Consider the following 22010-nt stretch of genomic DNA (forward strand, 5'->3'; position numbering starts at 1 on the left):
AATCGCAATAAGTGTATATTGGTTTTCACAAAAGTTATAGCGTCTACAAAATAAGGGATAGATGTATTTTTTTGTTTTATACTAGTAACGGCGGTAATTGGGTTTTTTTTTGCCGGACTGCGACATTGCGGCGGACAGATCGGACACTTTGACACTTTTTTGTGACCATTGACATTTTATACATCAATCATAGCTAAAAATAGCCACTGATTACTGCATAAATGTCACTGGCAGAGAAGGGGTTAACACTAGAGGGCGATCAAGGGGTTAAGTGTTCCTGGAAGATGTTTATAACTGTGGGGGCATTGTAGTGACTGGGGGAGGACAGATCGCTGTTCCTAATCACTAGGAATAGACTATCTGTCTATCCTCCCCTGACAGAATGGGGATCTGTCTGTTTACATTGTGCCAGCCGGCCACTCGCATCGGCTCCGGTGTCGCACCCCCTATTGCTCTTAAAGCGCCCAACGTACCATGATGGCAACTCTCCCAGGAGAGCCAACCTGTCACAGTACAACTGGGGTGTCTGGTCTTTAAGTGGTTAAAGTAACACAGTGCCGTATCGCTGAAAATTGCCTGGTCATTAAGAGGGTGAAACCTTCTGGGGTTGAAGGGGTTAACTGTCATTCATTTGTTATGTTCGTATAAAGCTGGATACACATTATACAATTTTTGTTTTTCTATTTCCTTTAGATTTACCTTCAACTGTGTAGTGCATGAGCCTGTCTGATTGCATTCAATTTGAAAGTGTTTAGGTTTGACCTCATATTATATGGTTTTGGTAAATCTAAAGGAAAATTGTACAAGAAAATTGTATAAATATTGTATAGTGTGTAGCCAGCTTTACACTTGTTGCAGGCTTCAGGTGTTTTGTTTGTATCTGCACGTAATTATAACAAGAGTTGAGTAAACGTAGATCTGTCCAGGATTGTACTTGATTTTAATATTTGCAATTTCTAGATACAGTGCATTGCAAAAAGTATTGGGACGTCTGCCTTTTCATGCACATGATCTTTAATGGCGTCACAATCTTAGTCTGTAGGGTTCAATATTGAGTTGGCCCACCCTTTGCAGCTATAACAGCTTTAGTTCTTCTGGGAAGGCTGTCCACAAGGTTGGGAATGTTTGACCATTCTTCCAGAAGCGCATTTGAGAGGTCAGGCACAAATGTGGACGAGAAGGCCTGGCTCACAGTCTCTGCTCTAATTCATGCCAAAAGTGTTCTGTTGGGTTGAGGTCAGGACTCTGTGCAGGCCAGTCAAATTCCTCCACCCCAAACTTTCTCATCCAAGACTTTATGGACCTTGCTGTGTGCACTGGTCCAAATCATTTGGTGGCGGGGGGATTATGGTGTGGGGTTGTTTTTCAGGGGTTGGACTTAGTTCCAGTGAAGGGAACTCTGAAGGCATCAGCATACCAAGACATTTTGGACAATTTCATGCTCCCAACTTTGTGGGAACAGTTTGGGGATGGCCCAAAGCAAGGTCCAGTGCCTGACCTCACAAATGCGCTTCTGGAAGAATGATCAAACATTCCCATAGACACTCCTTTACCTTGTGGACAGCCTTCCCAGAAGAGTTGAAGCTGTTATAGCTGCAAAGGGTGGGCCAACTCAATATTAAACCCTTACGGACTAATGCCCCATACACATGATGAGATTATCGAACGTGTGAAAGTCTTTTTTTTTTTTTTTTGCATACTAATCTCAGATCGAATCTGATGAGTTTACTAAAGTAACGCAAATTCCCGTATGACAGAAAAAGTGATGTCATGTGTTGTAATGCATTTGTATTGCATTTTCGAACGGTAGCTGTACTGATTAAACGAAAATCGTACGATCTGGCATCGTATGAAAAAAAAATTTGTGCACATCGAGAAGTACATCATCAAGCCAAGTGAGGCAGATGATTATGAGGATCCTTAGAGATTGAGGATCATAGTTAAGGAAAACAAAACTGGGAGTTGTAGGGACATAGAACAATCAGGGTTGGTGTAGTCTTTATCTTCTGTGTTGTACCACAATTCTGTGCAGTGAGAAAAAAAAATCTTAAAACCAAAGATATTTTTGAAAACTGAGTAATCCTTTTTCATATCCTTATGTATTTTCTGCTGTTGATAAATGAATGTGTGGGGCTGTTTTGCTGGCACATGGTATGGACAGCTTATAGTCATCAAGGGGCAATTGAGTTCCAAGCTGTATCAGGAAGTTCTACAGCAAAATGTCAGGGCAGGTGTCTGTGACCTAAAACACAAAAGTTGGAATAACAATTAAAAAAGAAGTAAATTGGCAACATAATGACTCGCGTAAAAACAAATTGCAGTATTTTAGCCAAAATCCTGACCTCCTCTCATTGAAATGATAACGTGTTATTAATTCCTAGAGAAAACATTTATTATATTACAGCTTTCCAATTAATAGATGCAATGGCTGCATTACTTTCTTTTTAGGATTTTCTTTCCTTTTTTTTTCACCTGGCGATCTAGCCAGTAGGTTTGTTGTTTTCCCAAAGAACAAGCTCTCTTGCAGATGTATTAGAATGTTGAAACCATTTACTACTGAAAAGGGTACTTACAATGATCAGCTTTAATTTATTTAGGTAAAACTCTTACAAAAGAAAAGAAAAATTATGTTGCTGTAACTGCTTGTGTAATTGCAGTTTGAGCTGGAATTTTACATCAATTTCTTGGATGTACTAGCAGATTTAGATACACTAATGTTCCCCTCCCTGCAGATTAACAATGCTGCTGTCCAAAGGTGCCCCCTGTGTTCCTTCCTCCAGAGTGGGGGCACTCTAATACAGGAGGTGTGTTACTGGTCAGATCACCAAGGTGAAAACAGAGGGGAAAGTCTAAAAAGAAACCAATGCAGCCACCGCATATAGGAATTGGTAAGCTGCAATATATTGCATTTATGATTTTGGGTATTAATACAGCTTTAAGATGAGCAAAACTAGGAAGGGACAGAGAACAGGGATTATGAAAAAAAAAAAAAAGAGAAAGTATACAGCCATATAGCCATAGCACATTTTTCTTGTGCAGGGCTTTAAGATGTAATTTGACCATACATCTCAAAAATATAAGGACTGAAATTCTTTTGTGTACATACAAGAATGGTCTAAAATTGTTCCCAAACACTGTGCAGATCTGATAAATAACCACAAAAAGCATTGGTTGAGAATTTTCCCAGTAAAAGCAACAGTACTACTGGTCATTAACCCCTTGCTGCCGAGTGTACGCAGATGTGCATACTCGTCTTTCAGGGGTTATACCGGGATGATACCCGCAGCTGCAGGCATCATATCGGTACTTTTTTTTTTTTTTTTAAGAGCCGGCGATCGGCTTTCCAGATATAACAACTGATGCGGCTAAAACCCTCCCGTCGCTCTTACCGGCGCTCCCGTTCCATCGGGAGCCTTGATCGAACATCCGCCGCTTCTGGCGGCTAGGGACAAACTGGAATGAAGCCAGTAAGCGGCTTTATTCCAGTCTCCTAATTGTAAACACGGAAGCGACGTCATGAGGTCACTTCCCGTTTACTCGGCTGCCAATGGTGCCGGTTTAAAAAAAAAAATACAGTATTCAGAATCGCCGAAAACGGCAATCTGAATACTTTGAAGTGCAAAGGAGGGTTTTGGGGGTCTTTTAGACCCCCAATCCCTCCATATAGAGTTCCTGTCACCACCTATTACTGTCACTGTTTACATTCCTTGTGACAGCAAAAGTGATCAACATTTTTATTAAAAATAAAATAAAAAATGTATTAATTTTAAAATAAATAAGAAAAAAATGTTTAAAGCGTCGCCGCGAGCTCGCGCAGCAAAGAAAACGCATACGGAAGTCGCGCCCGCATATGTAAACGGTGTTCAAATCACACATGTGAGCCGCGATCGTCAGAGCGAGAGCAATAATTCTAGCACTAGACCTCCTCTGTAACTCTAACCTGGTAACCGGAATTTTTTTTCTTTAAGGCCGCGTACACACGGGCGGACTGTTCGCCCAACTTTGTCCGCTGAACAGTGTTTGGGCGGACAGTCCGCTCGTGTGTGGGCTTTCAGCGGACAGTTTCAGCGGACAGTTGGACGGACAAGGTTTTTCGGAATTTCCGAAAAACTGTCCGCTGAAACCTTGTTTCAGCGAACAGTCCGCTCGTGTGTAGGCTTGTTCGTCAAACAAAGTTGCGCGCATGCTCAGAAAGGATTTTCACGCCGAAAGCTATAATGCAGTGTATAGGACGTCGTATTTTTCGTCCCGTCGTACGTGCCGTTCACGTCATCGCGCACGGTTTCAGCAAACTGTTCGTTCGTCGTGTGTGGCCATGTCCGTCCATGCTAATTTTGAGCGGACTGTTTGCCGAAACTGTTGGACGGACAAAGTTGGGCGAACAGTCCGCCCGTGTGTACGCGGCCAAAGTGTTGCCTATGGAGATTTTTAGGTACCGTAGTTTGTCGTCATTCCACGAGTGCGTGCAATTATAAAGTCTGACATGTTTGGTATCTATTTACTCGGCGTAACATCATCTTTCACATTATAGAAAAAAAATTGGGCTAATTTTATGTTTTTGTTTTTTTTTTAATTCATGAAAGTGTCCCTTTTCCCAAAAAGTTGCATTTAAAACACCTCTGCACAAATACCGTGTGACATAAAATATTGCAACAATTGCCATTTTATTCTATATAAGTAATTTTCTAGAAAAAAAATTCGGATTTTAACTTGTAAACACCAAATGTCAAAAATAGGCTTAGTCATGAAAGGGTTAAAATGAGTGGTTCACATATAGGAAAATCATGCCAATGATGAAAAATACTGTATCTAAAATAAAAATAAGATCAAAGATCCAGAAGTTTATTGGTTTTAGACTAGAAACCAAAATACTAATTTGAAGGAATTCTTTAAATGTTAAACATCTGGAACATAATGTTTATGTTTTAGGCTGGCTATACATTATGCAAAGAAAATCACTTGATTCCCCACCAACATAGTCAGTTTTGATGGATGGTGGAATCCCTCTTCCTGCGGTCTTGTATTCTGACAGTGGGAGGTTTCCCTATTGTCAGAAATACATTGATCACGGTTGTCGACTATAGCCAGTGGCAGTGATTGTCTAAAGAAAGCCTGACAGGCTGGTTGTACAGAAGTTGATCCATAGATCAACTTCTGTACAACCATTCTGCCCATTAATGGATTGACAGTCATAGTTTCATAGTTAGCAAGGTTGAATAAAGACACCAGTCCATCCAGTTCAACCTGAGTGAGTGTCTACAACTGTCCCTATCCCTGTACATTGCACACTCACATCGGTCCCTACCCTCAAGAAGCCCACAATCCAAGGTCCCCATTCTTATACTAGGGTCAATTTTGGACAGAAGCCAATTAACCTACCTGCATGTCTTTGGAGTGTGGGAGGAAACCGGAGTACCCGGAGGAAACCCACGCAGGCACAGGGAGAACATGCAAACTCCAGGCAGGTAGTGTCATGGTTGGGATTTGAACCAGCGACCCTTCTTACTGCTAGGTGAGAGTGCTAACCACTACACCACTGACTGGTTCAGTAGGTTCATCCTTACTCCTTCTACTTCTTCCCTACTTTAAACCTCCATCTTTTTTTACTTTATTTGCACTGAGTAAATAAAGGGAAAAGACATGCAAAGGACCAGACGAAATTTGGCAACTGTTGGTTGATGCTCATTTGAGCATTAGTGGACTGTTCAGGACATCTGTTTTGTTCCAACAAGGGTTTTAGGTTTGTGTATCTAGCTGGCCTGGATAATATTTCATATGCAAAAAGTTAGATAAAAATCATTGCTGCTCTTCTGAAGACTGATGGACAACCCTTACTTACATTTCTCCTTTGTCTGACAGTTTGCAGAGAAATTCCAGGAGGTGAGGGAGGCTGCTCGACTGGCAAGGGAAAGATCTCAAGATAAAACGGAACTAACAAACCCAGCCCTCGGTATCACTCCACAGCAGGTATGGTATCCTTCATACAAGTGTGCTATGGAGAGGAAATGGAGAGCTCCTCTACTGAACAATATGATGTTCTAAATACACAGCTAGACTTCATGCACATGGGCAGCATAAATATGGTGCGTATTTCAGGTGCCTGGGATGTCCTGAATCTGTGCACAGCTGTCCATAGACCTAAATGGGTGAAGATAGAGATACTATGAAGATATGAGATACTATGTATTTCTATTAGCGTATAATGGCGTACACTACCTGCATTTGGGACATTGTCTGTGCGAGTGCACAATTTTATGCTAATAGTGGTGCATAGCTGCTTACAAGCACCTTGCCCAAAATATGTCTATGTCCGGAGCACCAAGATATCCCAAGCACCAAAAATACGCAGCCTGTTTATACTGGATAGATAAATGCACAGATGCAGCCTAAAACCTTCAGAAATGGTGTTAGTGTACATAAAGGGGAAGGGACCATCAGAGGATGCTACACTTTTGAAAATTGCTCTTGTCCCATCCTTATAATTACTATAACAAAAATTGAAAGTTCTGCCTTTGAAACTAATTTAGTCCTGGGGAGACCTTCATATCTGCTATGGATTTTAAGGGGAACCCCACAAAAAAAAATCCATAACAAACCCTTATCAGAGCATGCAGCTTGGCAGGCCAGGAAAGGGCGGGGGATTAGCGAGTGCCAACCCCCCCCCCCCAATACCAGGCCATATACCCTCAACATGGGGGGGGGAGTGCTTTGAGGCAGGTCAATAACGTCATAAGGGGTGGGGGTCACCCAGTCACATCATCCAATGCCTCTTAGTTTATTTAGTGGTTGGAGGGGACAGAGCTGTCAAATGGCAGGAGCCAGTGTTGGGTGCAGAGCACCTTTTCTTTTTTTTTATCTTCTTAACATTTACTTCCTTTTGTGAATTGACTTCACCGCTGATTTATGTGGTATTTACCGAGCGCTTTTGCTTTATGCAGTAAATACCTGAATTTACATTTTCAGGATCGCATGCCGTATTTGGGAAAACACCTAAATACGGCATGCAATCTGCTTTTGTGTATGAAGCCCCCTTTCTTTATATTAAATATACATTACTTTGTACAGCATGTTTTCTACAATTTTATTAGACTAATTATTTTCCATAATTAAAAATGTTAAATATTAAAAGTATTCCCAACCCTTAGAATTTTATAAACATAACATGTTAATATAATTTCAAAAGTCATGCTCAATCTTTTTCAAAATCTGCTCCTTTCATTAACATACTATCTGAAGATCCTGTCATAAGGGTCACTCTTCAGGCAAAGCTGATAACACACTGTCCCTGTATCCTAATTGTGCTCCTTGTGTTTTCACCCTGTCAGTTAGAAATTGACAAGACACATTTAGATCGATATCAGGTTATTGTTGTGATTAGACACGTGTTTTACTGGCACATGCTGGCTTTATTAAGGAATAGCGTCCAGTGGGTTAATTGTTGCAGTTGTCATGTTGGAAGTGGTTGGGGCTTTTGAGTGGAACCTGTAATGCTATGAATGATATTTAAGTGTAGTTCTAAGTGACAGATCTCTTGGCTCTGAGGAAGAGGGCGTGCCCCTCGAAACACGTTAGCTTTCCAGACCTGTACAACTCATACTTGTGATGTGTTGAGACGAGATGCGGGAAGTCATGGTGTTCTTTACCTGGATTTGTTCTGATGAGCTTGTATACACATTGGTTTGTGAGTATATAATACATGTTTTGATTTTATTATTAAGGTATAAGGATGGCCAAAAAGTTAGAGGGGTTTTTAAACTAGGCGATGGAGGGGGAGGGTCCCGAGATAGAGATAGTCAGTGTGAAACATATTCCAGAGGGTAATATTAGGGGCATTAGTGGTAGGGTAACCAAACCACATAAACCCAAGGTAAGTATAGTAGCAAGTCCTAGTTGCAATCTGGGAACACCCAAGAGGATAGTATGTGACCAGTCAAAATATATTAATGCATTAAAATGTTTGTTCACCAATGCCAGAAGTCTGACAAGCAAAATGGGTGAGTTGGAAGCTCTGATGCATCAGGAGAGCTATGATGTAATCGGTATTGCTGAAACTTGGCTTCATTCCTCACATGACAGAAAGACATAGTAAAAAGGAAAGGTGGAGGGGTCTGTCTGTATGTGAGAAATCTCAAAGCGAGTGAGAGAGGACCTGGTGGACGGAGAGTGTGATGAGTCTGAAGCATTATGGGTGGAACTGCATACAGATGCACGTAGTTCAAAGTTAATCATTGGAGTTTGTTATAGACCACCCAATGTTAATGAGGAGGTGGAGACTCAGCTCCTTGCACAGATAGAAAGGGCTGCAAGGGCTGGGACAGTGATAATAATGGGGGATTTTAACTACCCAGAAATTGACTGGGGTAATGGCACTGCTGGGACAGTTAAAGGGCAAAAATGTATAAACCTATTACAGGACAATTTTATGGTCCCGTTTATTGAGTCCCCAACTAGGAATGATGGACCTGGTAATCTCAAACCATGCAGAGTGTATTACTAATGTTCAGATAAAGGAAAACCTGGGTAGCAGTGACCATAACATGATTTCATTTGATGTTAGCTGTAAGCAAAAATCACATACGGGAAAGATAAAAACACTTAATTTCAAGAGAGCTAATTTTCCAAGGATGAGGGCTGCTCTCCAGAACCTAGACTGGGAGAGAATATTGGCATCAATGGGCACAGAACAGAAATGGGAATTCTTCAAAAAGATGGTTTGTGATCTCACTGCAAAGTATATTCCCATGGGCAATACGTTTAAAAGGCTAAAAATAAAACCTATGTAGCTCACGGCCAAAGTTAAAAAAGCTATAAACTATAAGAAAAGAGCTTTTAAAAAATATAAACATGAAGGAACGCTAGTGTCATTTAAATGTTACAAAGAATATAATAGAATATGTAAAATGGAAATCAAGGATGCAAAAATTCAAAAGACAGATCGCAAAAGATAGTAGGACAAACCCCCAAAAATTCTTCAAATATGTTAATAGTAAAAAGGTCAAGTCTGAGCATGTAGGCCCTTTACAAAATAATCTGGAGTGGGTGACTGGGGACAAAGAGAAGGCTAACTTATTAAATACTTTCTTCAGTTCTGTGTATACAAAGGAGCCTGGGGGAACTCATGTCCATAATGGGGGTGGTAGTGACACAGCCCCAAATCCACAATGGCTCAAAAGTGATATGGTCCAGAAATATTTGGACAGAATAAAGGTGGATAAAGCACCTGGACCTGATGGCATCCACCCACGGATCCTAAAAGAATTGAGCTCTGTAATTTCAAAGCCATTGTATGGGACTCCTTAATGACAGGAATAGTACCACTGGATTGGCGCAGGGCCAATGTGGTGCCTATATTTAAAAAGGGAACAAAGTCTTTACCAAGTAACTATAGACCTGTTAGTTTAACTTCTATAGTTGGGAAACTGGAGAGATTAATAAAAGACCACATAGATGAGTTCTTGCAGGAAAAAAATATTTTAAGCAACAGACAGCATGGATTCATGAAAGACAGAAGTTGTCAGACAAACCTGATTTCTTTTTATGAGGAGGTAAGTAAAACCTTGGACAGAGGGGTGGCGGTGGATGTGGTATACTTGGATTTTGCAAAAGCGTTCGATACAGTTCCGCATACACGGCTCATGTGTAAGGTAAAGTCTACAGGTTTGGAATTATCAATTTGTAAATGGATAGAAAACTGGCTAAAAGACAGAATTCAGAGAGTAGTGGTTAATGATTCTTACTCTAAATGGTCTAAGATTATCAGTGGTGTACCCCAAGGTTCAGTGATGGGACCCTTACTTTTTAATATCTTTATAAATGATATTGGGTCTGGGATCAAAAGTAACATTTCCGTCTTTGCAGATGACACCATGCTATGCAGTGCAATAACGTCCTTGCAGGATGTCACCAATTTACAAGCCGACCTCAATGCTCTGTCTAATTGGGCGATGAGGTTTAATGTTGAGAAATGTAAAGTTATGCGCTTGGGGGCTAAGAATATGCATGCATCATACATTTTAGGGGGAGTACAACTGTGGGAATCCATAGTGGAGAAGGATCTAGGGGTTTTGGTAGATCATAAGCTCAATAATAGCATGCAATGCCAAGCTGCGGTTTCCAAAGCGAGCAAAGTCCTTTCTTGTATTAAGTGAGGTATGGACTCCAGAAAGAGAGATATCATTAGTAAGACCTCATCTGGAATATGCAGTTCAGTTTTGGGCACCAATTCTCAAAAAGGATATCAGGGAACTGGAGAAAGTGCAGAGAAGGGCAACCAAACTGATAAGAGGCATGGAGCTCAGCTTTGAGGAAAGATTAGAGGAACTGAATTTATTCACTCTTGATAAGAGGAGATTAAGGGGGGATATGATCAACATGTACAAATATATAAGGGGTCCATATAGTGAACTTGATGTTGAGTTATTCACTTTACTTTACATTTCCTAAAGTGTACATAATATAACTGGGTACTAACATTTATAGGTAAAGTTGATCCGGGGGGAAAATCCGATGGCTTCTCAGGGGATCAGGAAGGAATTCTTTCCCCTGCTTTAGCAAATTGGATCATGCTCTGCTGGGTTTTTTTGCCTTCCTCTGGATCAGCTGTGGGTATAGAATTTGGTATATGGGATTGTATGATCTTCTTCTTCTTATTATTATTTTTTTTGTTTTGTGGTTGAACTAGATGGACTTTTTTCAACCTGACTAACTATGTACTATGTAACTATGTATACCTAATGATAATGAACTAGGCTGATGTGCACTCTGGCTGTCACCCTGTCATATGGGCTTCTGATGGAGACAACACATACATAGGCATTGTCCACTGTTGTTGATATTTAAAAAAAATGACAATAGCTTATGTTACACAGTACTTTAGAAATCTTAAACGGTCAGTCAGGTAGCAGTAGCCCATGGTAGTTCATCATAAACAAATCATTAGTCTGCTCAACCTAGCTTATTTCTCTATCCACTGCACAACATTGTTAAACACAGTTGAAACAGTGTAAATAAGCTAAACACATTCCAAGTGCATCAAATCAAAAGGTGTTCAATTTCTTACAGCTTTATTTTTTATTTGTTGAAGCAGACAACAGCCTAAAAGGTAAAGCCTGCCAGCAGCTCCAGAGCCGGACTTTTGCCTGCCGTAGAAATGCAGTGGGCCCTGCTGAACCAGCCACATTTCAATCTGCCTAGGACCAGCTTTAATTTACTAAAACTAAGTTTTGTTTTTTTAAATCAGCACAAAGTACATTACTTGCGGTCAATGCAATGTCCCTTTATGCTAATGGCTGCAGAATTAGTTGAAGTCTTCTGTCCTCCAAAAACCCCCTCTTCTGCTCCATAATCTTCTGGTGCAGCGGGTGTTAAAAGAGCCAAAGGACCTGTCACCAGGTTGCCAACTATGCCTCCTTTCTGCCCCCTCCCTTCTATTCATACTATAACCTCTATGAATAAAAAATGATCTATGAATGGAGGGGACGGATAAATTAAGTGTTCCTTCATTCATGGAGGCTATAGTTCAGCAATGAACAGAGAAGGGTGTCAGAAAGGAGATAACATAGTTGGCAACCTGATGAGTGCATATGACCAGTCCTTTGGTTCGGTCCATATCAGGGGGAAAAAAAAGGTCTCAACTAATTCTAAAGCCATCAGCATTAGGTAGATCTTGCATTGATTGTAAGTAAGGTCCTTTTGTACTTTCTTTTTTTTGAAAGCTTTTTGACTAAACTTAGACTTTAACAATCGAAACATCTTTTATTATCCACATGAATTTGTTTTTTTTAGAAATCATCCTTAATGTCATTGAAAAAAATCTCTGCTCCTTTTTCCCAGATTCAGAAACTTTGCTTTCTTTCTCTCTGGAGTGACAGACACTGGCAAAGCCATGTTCTGGCAGTATCATAGCCTGGCACTTCAGCATCTAGTACTGTGCCAGACGCTGGAGAGGACTACTGGATTAACCACTGTCATCTCAGGGCATTGAACAGATGGGAGACAAACTCACTGTTGGTTTTAATCAAGCTGTTACATGATTATTGCACTGGAACTCCAGAGAAGCAGAAAGTTAAATTAACATGAAAAATGTGGTTTAGAATTAATTAACCATTTTGAAACAAGATGTTTTCCTGAGTGCTTTTATGTTTACTAAAATCTGGTGTGCGGCTTTCATATATGTGGTTTTCACTCTGGCTCTTCTATTCAAATGAAATTGATTGTTCGGTTAACCCACACCAGGACCATGAAGTTTTCTGGAGATGTTGAGTATGCTATATATAGATCGAAATTCAGCCAGTTCAGTAGGCACTGGCCAATTTTCAGTTCTTCTATGGGCAGGGAGGTTATACATATTCACTCTACCTATTGCCTTCTGTAAAACCTCCCTGTTGGATTTTCCTTGCTTGATCAGTGCTGCGGGCTGTAACCTGCAACACCGATCAGCATAGGTGTGCACAGCCTATTGCATTAGGGTGTGCACCCTAAAGCTCAAACAAACGTGTGTGTGTGTGTGTGTGTGTGTGTGTGTGTGTGTGTGTCTATATACAGACATACAGACACACAGAGTTAAGGTGTGTGCTATGTACAGGGTGTAGAGTTAAAGCAGTTGTATAGGGATTTTTATTTTATTTTACCTACAGGTAAGCCTATAATAAGGTGTACCCGTAGGTAAAAAAATCTCCTAAACCTGTATGGTTTAGGAGATATTCCCCTCGCAATGCGCCACTGACTGCAGCGGAGCATGCGCACAGGGGACGCCGAACTTTGCCGGAGAGAAATTGTGACGATATCGTGGCTCCGGCCACTCACAGCGCCGGAGCCGCGATACCCAGAAGACACGCCGAGGGAACATGTCAGCTCCCTCGGAGTGGATCGGGCGAGATGTCGGGGCTCGTTCTAAGGTATTTCATAATGAGCTAGTATGCGGTGTTATATATTATGCCTTTTCCCTTGCAGGTTTTAAAAAAAAAAAATGTCAGCGGGTTTACTCCCGCTTTATGGAGTGGGCCATGTACACAGGATGCAGAGTTAAAGAATGCATAATATATATATATATATATATATATATATATATATATATATATATATATATATATTATATATATATATATATATATATATATATATATATATATATATATATATATATATATATATATAAAATCTTGAATTGTTACAACTAAAATCTTAAATATGTATTTTATTTGATGGACCAACACAGAGTGCCACATAATTGTGAAGTAGGACAACAATTATAAAAAATGTGTTGTGCATTTGTATTCACTCCCCTTTACTCTGATACCCCTAACTAAAATCTAGTGGAACAAATTGCCTTCAGGCGTCACCTAATTGCTAAATGGAATCCACCTGTGTGTAATTAATCTTATAAATACAGCTGTTCTGTGAAGCACTCAGAGGTTTGTTAGAGAACCTTAGTGAACAAACAGTATCATGAAGGCCAAGGAACACACCAGACAGGTTAGGGATAAAGTTGTGAAGAAGTTTAAAGCAGGGTTAGGTTCTAAAAAAATATCCCAAGCTTTGAACCTCTGAACATTTGAAAAGGGAAAAAGTATGGCACAACTGCAAACCTATCAAGACATGGCCGTCCACCTAAACTGACAGCAAGGAAAGCATTAAACAGAAAAGCATCCAAGAGGTAACTCTGGAGGAGCTGCAGAGATCCACAGCTCAGGTGGGAGAACAGGACAACTATTAGTCGTGCACTCCACAAATCTGGCCTTTATGGAAGATTGGCAAGAAGAAAGCCATTGTTGAAAGAAAGCCATAAGAAGTCCATTTGCAGTTTGTGAGAAGCCATGTGGGGGACACAGCAAATGTGGTAGAAGGTGCTCTGGTCAGATGAGGCCAAAATTGAACTTTTTGGCCTAAAAGAAAAAAGCTGTGTGCCGAAAGACTAACACACATAACCCTGAACACACCATCCCTATCGTGAACACAGGGAAGCTGGTCAGAGTTCATGGGAGGAGCGAAATACAGGGAAATCTTAGAAACCCTGTTAGAGTCTGCAAAAGACTTGAGACTGGGGCACAGGTTCACCTTCCAGCAGGATAACAACCCTAAACATACAGCCAGAGATACAATGGAATGGTTTAGATCAAAGCATATTAATGTGTTAGCCTTTGTACACACGGTCGGAGAATCCGTCGGAATGTGTCCTATCGGACCGTGTCGTCGGATAATCCGACTGTGTGTTGTATGCATCGGACTGATTCCGTCGGAATATCAGTCGGACCCAATTTTCCAACATGTTGGAAATATTTCCCGACCAACTGGGCCGATCGGACAAACTCCGATCATGTGTAGAGAATTTTGATCGGACCAAGTGCCACGCATGCTCAGATCAAATTCCTACATCAAAGCTATTGGCTACAAGCCTGAATGTAGTCCCATCGTAACGCAATTATGTCATCACGTTCTGAAAGATCGGATTTTTTGCCAACTTTGTCCGACCGTGTGTATGCAACTGTTTCGTACAATATCCGACGGGCAAAATCCGACGGATTTGGTTGTGGAAATCTCCAACCGTGTGTACAGGGGCTTAGAATGGCCCAGTCAAAGTCCAGACCTAAATCCAATTGAGAATCTGTGGCAAGACTTGAAAATTGTTGTTCAGCCTCCGCCTCTGAGAAGCAAAGAGGGGTGCTGATGGCCTTTCGGCATAACCTCCAATTTATCTGTTCTAAAGAAATAGCAGACCCTACGGGTAGATATTTGATCCTGCAGGGCACCCTGTGGGACCAGGAGGTCACTTTGGTTGGATACTACGCTCCTAATTCATTTCAGCAGAAGTTTTTCTCCCACCTACTCCAAGTGATCACCAGGCACCAAAAAGACCTTCTGATTATGATGGGAGACTCCAACTCTGTTTTTAACTCCGCTTTGGACAGGCGTAGTCTCAGGGAAGTGCCTCCGTCCCGTGATGCCTCTCAGGAACAACTATTGCATGATCTTTTCCAATCTTATGGCATGGTGGACGTGTGGCGTGAGCAGCATACATTGTCTCAGGATTTTACCTTTTTTTCTAACCCCCACCAGAGTTTTTGTAGGATAGACCACGTGTTTCTGCAACTTAGCTCCCTGCCATTGGTACAAAAGATCGCTATTGCCACCTCTCCATGGTCAGATCATGATCCCCTGATCTTTGGAATCACTTTAGCGGGATTCTCCCGCCCGGCCTACCTCTGGCGGATTAACGAATCTCTCCTGAGTACGAAAGCTACATCCTCCCTCATATCCAAACTTATTTTGCGGAAAATGTAGGCTCAGTCGACTCTCCAGTCGCCTTGTGGGAAGCCCACAAGGCGACGGTCAGGGGCCATTTGATCCAGATCGCTTCCCGTACAAAACGGGCCAGGGAGCAGCGGATACGGGAATTGACCTCCTTGTTAGAGGCGGCGGATGCGACATGGAAGGCGCACCCTACGGTAACCCATAGGCGGACACGTGACAAATTGGCCACTGAGTTGGACTTGCTTGCCTCTGCTCAGGCGGAAAAGGCCCTGCGCTGGTCCAAGTATAAGTTTTATAGTTGCTCGAACAATCCTGGTCCTATGTTGGCTAGGAAACTTAATTCAGTGGGACGTCTGGGCAGGCTGGTTCGACTACAGGTGACGGGAGGGGGATTTACGTCAAATCCATCTAAAGTAGTAGCAGGCTTTGCCTCCTTCCTCTCATCCCTATATAATAGACCGGCAGCCTTCGACCGAGACAAGGCTGAGAGATTCTTCCAATCGATTGACCTTCCTATATTGTCTCCGGCGGCACGAGATAATTTGAATGCTCCTATAACTGAAATGGAGGTCGCCCAAGCCCTAAAGTCCCTTAAGCCTTCCAAGGCTCCGGGTCCGGACGGCTTTACCGGTCTATATTATAATTTGCACCCCTGCTCACGCCCCATCTCACATCTTATTTCAACGCTTGGCGGGACGGTGCGAGACCCTCGCCGGACTCACTGAAAGCCCATATCTCTATGATCCCTAAGTCGCCTGAGGAAGCCACGGACCCACAGTCCTTTCGTCCCATCTCCCTGTTGAATGTTGACCTGAAGGTACTGGGCAAGGTCCTAAGTACGCGGGTCAACAGATATCTTCAGGCCCTCATTCACAGGGATCAGGTGGGCTTTGTGCCCGGTTGCCAGGCGGGGGATAATGTCCGCAAGGTGGTCCATCTCCTCCATATACTTAATAAGTGCAAAATACCAGGACTCTTGCTTTCCCTAGATATATATAAAGCGTTTGATTCACTCTCGTGGGATTACCTTTATTTTGTTCTAACCAAATGGGGATTTGGTCCACATTTCCTGCGATGGATCCAGGCCCTCTATTCCGCACCGTCGGCGTCAGTAAAATACGCGGGCTTCCTTTCTGACCCTTTCCCGATACTCCGGGGAACTAGACAGGGCTGCCCCCTGTCCCCGGCACTGTTTATCCTGGCATTGGAGCCGCTGGCGGCGGCGATCGGGGCCAATAGTGATATCTCGGGAATTCCTTACGCGGGCACTCAATACAAAGTGAACCTATTTGCGGACGACGCCCTTTTGACCATTTCAAACCCTCTCATCTCCCTGCCCAACCTGCAACTTGTATTAGACCAATTTTCAGCCTTTTCAGGTCTTCAAATTAACCCCTCCAAAACCACAGCGCTGAATGTTAACCTCCCTTTGGAACTGGTACAGCGACTTCAGGACCATTTTCCTTATCGTTGGGCATCTCACTCGATTGACTATTTAGGTGTCAAATTGACTCCAGCCTACTCCTCCCTATTCTCTGCCGATTATTATCCCCTATTACGCATGGTGTCCACCCTTATGCAAGCCTGGCAATTTCCCTCACTCTCCTGGGTAAGGAGGATCTCAGCGGCGAAGATGACGATCCTTCCCAAAGTTCTTTATTATTTTCGCACTTTGCCTGTCTGGGTACCCGCTTTTTTCCTCCGTTTCCTGCAGAATAGGATCCTCCAATTTATATGGGCGCACAAACGCCCCAGGGTACCTAGAGCGACCATTTATACCCATAGGCTCCGGGGAGGCCTGGGGGTCCCCAATATCTCTAAATACTACATAGCGGCCCAGATCTCCCCATTGACCATGCTTCATGCAACCACGGATGTTCCTCTGTGGGTGCTCCTAGAGGTACCTGGTTCTGACCCGTGTTCACTTCAGGCACTCCTCTGGCTCCCCAGGAATCTACACCCTCCCTCTCTGAGCCCCATGCTGCTCCATGGTCTGCAGGTGTGGGACTCAGTTCGCTCGGCTAACAATCTGATGTCCCCCTTCCTATCCCTACTCCCCATCACCCATAACCCTCTTTTCCCACCCGATCTGGTGGAGCTCCAGGCATTCTCCTGGTGGTCTTCGCATGGCTACCCACAAGTCAAATATTTTCTATCTTCACGTTCATTCCCCTCCTTGGAGAGTATCAGGGAAATGCAGGGGGCGCCGGTCATGGAGCATTATCACTTTATCCAATTAAAGCACTGGATTGTAGCATTGCGCCGCACCTCCACCTATCCCTTCCAAAAAACTTTTTTTGAACATACATGCCATCACTCCCCAGGGTCCCCGGGCCTCATTTCGGCCATTTATGCCTCCCTGAATGGTCGCCCGCCATCGGCACCCCTCTCTTATATGACTCAATGGGAAAAGGACCTTCAGGCCCCAGTGGACCCAGAGGATTGGAACAGAGCCTGGCCAAATGCTCGTTCAACACAAATACCCTAGAGGCCGCATATAAAGTAATGTTCCGATGGTATTGGGTACCTGCCCGCACGGCTCGGGCATTCCCTGGGAGTACTGACAGATGCTTCCGCAACTGTGGACAGCGAGGTGATGTCATGCACACATGGTGGGCTTGCTCAAGGTTGGTGGGGTTCTGGTCTAGGATCTTTGGCTTACTGCAGACACTCTTTCATCTAACGATTCGAAGGGACGCTAGGCTAGCTCTCCTACATTGCCCGGTTCCTGGCCTGCGCGGCCCTCAACAGAAGCTGGCTACCTATCTGTTTATAGCGGCCAAGCGGACCATTGCCCAAGCCTGGAAGTCACAACGGGTAGATTTTCAAGGGGTTAAGACACGCATGACTGCTATGTTACTTCAGGAACGTATGTCCAGTATTGTCCGTGATTCTCATGCTAAATTTCTAAAGATCTGGGAGCCGTGGATCTCTTATGAGTTCCCCACGCTCCAAGTGGCATGCCTGGGCTTGGTCTAAATTCCCCTGGCAGGGCGTCCGAGCCCGAGCTTCCCCCCTTCCTTTCCTCCCCCTTTTTTTTTCTCTTTACCCTTCTTTCTTCTGTTCCCTATCTCTCTTCACTCTCCTTAGTAATCTCTCCCATTGCTAATAAAAACTGCTGCCACCCATGGACGGGGGTAGTAGGAACAGGGCTTACTTGCAGGAAATGATAAAGGAACGAGTTGTTTGGTACTGAACCAGTCTAGATTCCATCTCTTGCTCATCTCCCTTCCTTATCTTGAGTTTACTAGAAATATATTGTGATGGTTAGCCCTTTGGGTTTGTATTCATGATTAGTGCCCCCTGCGAGGGCTCACAAGGAGTTGATTGTAATCTCTTGTTTATTAATGTTTATTCAAAAATTCTCAATAAACATATTGAAATAGAAAATTGTTGTTCACAGATGCTCTCCATCCAATCTGACAGAGCTTGAGCTATTTTGCAAAGAAGAATGGGTAAAAATGTCACCCTCCTAGATGTGCAAAGCTGGTAGAGACATCCCCAAAAAGACTTGCAGCTGTAATTGCAGCGAAAGGTGGTTCTACAAAGTATTGACTCAGGGGGGCTGAATACAAATGCACGCCACACTTTTCACATATTTGAAAACATTTTGAAAACCATTTATTTCCCTTCCACTTCACAGTTATGTGCCACTTTGTGCTGGTCTATTACATAAAATCCCAATAAAATACATTTATGTTTTTGGTTGTAACTTGACAAAATGTGGAAAATTTGAAGGGGTATGAATACTTTTTCAAGATGCTATATAATGGGGAGTCAGAGACTACCGAGGGCTTTTTGTGCCTTGATCACCTGATATAAAGTTTCTAGTGGTCAATATATATAAAAATCGGTATAATGCACATTCACATATAATTTGATTGTAAATGACTACAGCAATAAAAATTTAAAATCAGATAAACAGCTTCACAGCTATATATGTGTATAAAATTTATGTAATTATGCAGTTAATGACTTTTTTTCTTTCTTTCTTTCTTTCTTTCTTTCTTTCTTTCTTTTTTTTTTTTATGGAACATTATACAACAATATAAGAAGCATCTGCAATAGCTTCTTTGAACAGCAATCAGTCGCATTACATTCATAGAACTTCGTCAGCGGGACGGAGTGTCCGCCCCGCTGACTAAGTTCTATGAACCTAACACGTATGGAGAAGGAGCTATGCACTGATTTTACCCACTGCCGACCTGCATCTTACTTACCACTCAGCCATCTGTGATGGAAATACCAATTTTTAAACAACCGTTTGTGAGTAACTATTTTTAAAATAAAGCTGTTTTTAATGATCCACAGTGAGCACTTAGGCTGCTTTCACACTGAGGCGCTACAGCGCTGAGATAGGACATGTGTAATGAGCCTCTCCTGTCTCTCCAGCTTGAAAGCCCAAGTGCTTTCACACTGGATCGGTGCACTGGCAGGACGCATTTTTGAGACACTGTAGGAGCGGTGTATACACGACCCTGCTCATTAAAATCAGTGGGCAGCAGCGCCGAAGTACTGGCAAAGCGCCGGACGCTTTTAACCCTTTTTCGGCTGCTAGCGGGGTTTAAAAGCACCCCACTATCACGAACTCTGTCACTAGAAATGTTATTAAATAAGCAATACTGTATTATCGCTGTATTTCTTTACTTGTACAATTTATTCTACTGTCAACTTTTTGTACCTTGACCTTACTCATAATAAAAACCGTTTGTAAACAAAAAAAATAAGAACACCCCACTAGTGCCCGAAAAGCTCTGCAAAAATGACGGTAAAGCTCCACTAAAAATAGCGGCGCTTTACCACCGACGTCCCCAACGCCGCAGCGTGAAAGTAGCCTTAGCGTTTTTTGTATATTCCAGGAAATCTACTGGAGTTCCTGTCTTTTGCCTGGATCATTTACCCTATGAAGGGACCTGCCTATTTGGCCATGTGTTAATTCAGTGGTCCAGTTCTTAACCACTAGCTGACCAGCGCACTGCGATGTACATCGGCACAATGGCATGGCTGGGCAAATGGGAGTACAGGTACGGCCCCTTTAAAATCGCGACATTGTGGACGCTCGCACGACTGCTGCGTACTCAGTGCCCACGGGTCCCGCAGACTCTATGTCCACCCGGGGCCTGCGATAGTGTCACTGAGCGAAAGAACAAGGAGAAGCCTTTGTAAACAAGGCATTTTCCCATTCTGCCTAGTGACATGACAGAGATCTACTGCTTCCCTGTCATCGGGAACAGTGATCACTGTCATGTCAGTCGCAGATCGCCGCCATTACTAATAAAAAATAAAAAAATACCATAAATGTATGTATTTTATAGAAGCTATAATATAACTTTTGCGCAAGCCAATCAATATAAGTTTATCATGATTTATTTATTTTACCAAAATTATGTAGAAGAATACATATCGGCCTAAAATGAGAGAATTTTTTTTATACATATATTTTTGGGGGATATTTATCATAGCAAAAATTTAAAAAATATTGCTTTTTTTTTTTTTAATTGTCGCTTTTTTTTGTTTATAGCGCAAAAAATAAAAACCGCAGAGGTGATCAAATACCACCAAAAGAAAGCACCATTTGTGGGAAAAAAAAACGTCAATTTTGTTTGGGTGCCACGTCACACAACCACACAATTGTCAGTTAAAACTTTGAAGCATCGCAAAAAGTGCTCTGGTCAGGAAGGAGGTAAATCCTTCCAGGGCTGAAGTGGTTAAGGTGGGCAAAGCGATTGCTCTGAAGGTGTCACCATTATCTTCCTTGAATTGTGCGATTGTCACGTGGAATCCTCTTGGTGCTTGCTGGGACTTTTAGTCCTCTTCCCTTCTCTTGTTGGACTCTTTTGTGATTGCTTTTTTAATACTGCATTTATCATTGTATTTTTTAGCTACCTGTTCTTGCTCTGCACCTTACCTTGTGCATATCATTAATTGGAACTTTTTTCAGGGTTGTTTCATGCAGAAAATGTATATCTGTTTTTGACATTTATTATTGTAATAAAAATTTTAAATCAGAAAAACTGTTCCACAGGTTGGCCAGTCATAATAGGTGTATAAAATGTATTTAATTATGCAGGTAATGAAAGATAGAAAAGCTAACATAGCGTAACGCCACAAATAATTAGGCTATGGTAGCTTTTCTATTTTTACATGGGAAATGAGCACATGTCAGTTACGCTGTGGATGCTTGTGGTGAAAGTTTGGCAACATCTTGTTATCCTGAACATTTGAGAATATCCTGCTGTTATTCTGAGTGGAGCATTGGGAAACATCTTGCTATCCTGATACAGATACCCGGGCTGGGGGATAAGCCACAGGAATATCAGCCAACAAAAACCTCCTCCTCGTGCCCAAAGCCCGGTATAAATCCAAGGGGGATCGGAGATTCGCTGTCCAAGGGCCTCGGCTATGGAATGCTCTACCAATCAACATCCGCCTGGAAGAAAATCACCTTGCTTTTAGGAAAAAACTCAAGACCTTCCTCTTTTAGCAGATGATCAAAGCTCGCCACAGCGCCTAGAGGCGATTCAGTTCCCATTGTGCGCTATACAAGTATTTCATTCATTCATTCATTAGATCTCCTTAAACGAGATCTAGCCAGCTGGTAAGCGGCAGTTTTTTGTTTTTTTTGGTGGATGATCTCTCTTGTTGTACTCTGGCACATCTTTGTGGGTGTCGTGTGTGGTGTCACTATAGAGGGCTGAGAAACCATCTTTCAACCTATATTGTGGACTATATCATTCTAAATTTTGAAGCATTTGTTCAGT

The 22010-nt window shown here is 42.4% G+C and overlaps 1 protein-coding gene across 1 annotated transcript in view; it reads left to right on the top strand.

Moving 5' to 3' along the window:
* The window catches only part of HOMER3 (homer scaffold protein 3), a 277523-nt gene that overhangs the window by 35961 nt on the left and 219552 nt on the right, over positions 1-22010 (top strand). Inside the window, exon 4 of the mRNA XM_077475475.1 lies at positions 5860-5967. Coding sequence (XP_077331601.1) covers positions 5860-5967 — 108 coding nt within the window. The remainder of the gene's footprint in view (positions 1-5859; positions 5968-22010) is intronic.

This window comes from Lithobates pipiens, unplaced genomic scaffold, assembly GCF_037356315.1.
Source record: "Lithobates pipiens isolate NorthernLeopardFrog02 unplaced genomic scaffold, aLitPip1_a1.2 Scaffold_13, whole genome shotgun sequence".
Lineage (NCBI taxonomy): Eukaryota > Metazoa > Chordata > Amphibia > Anura > Ranidae > Lithobates > Lithobates pipiens.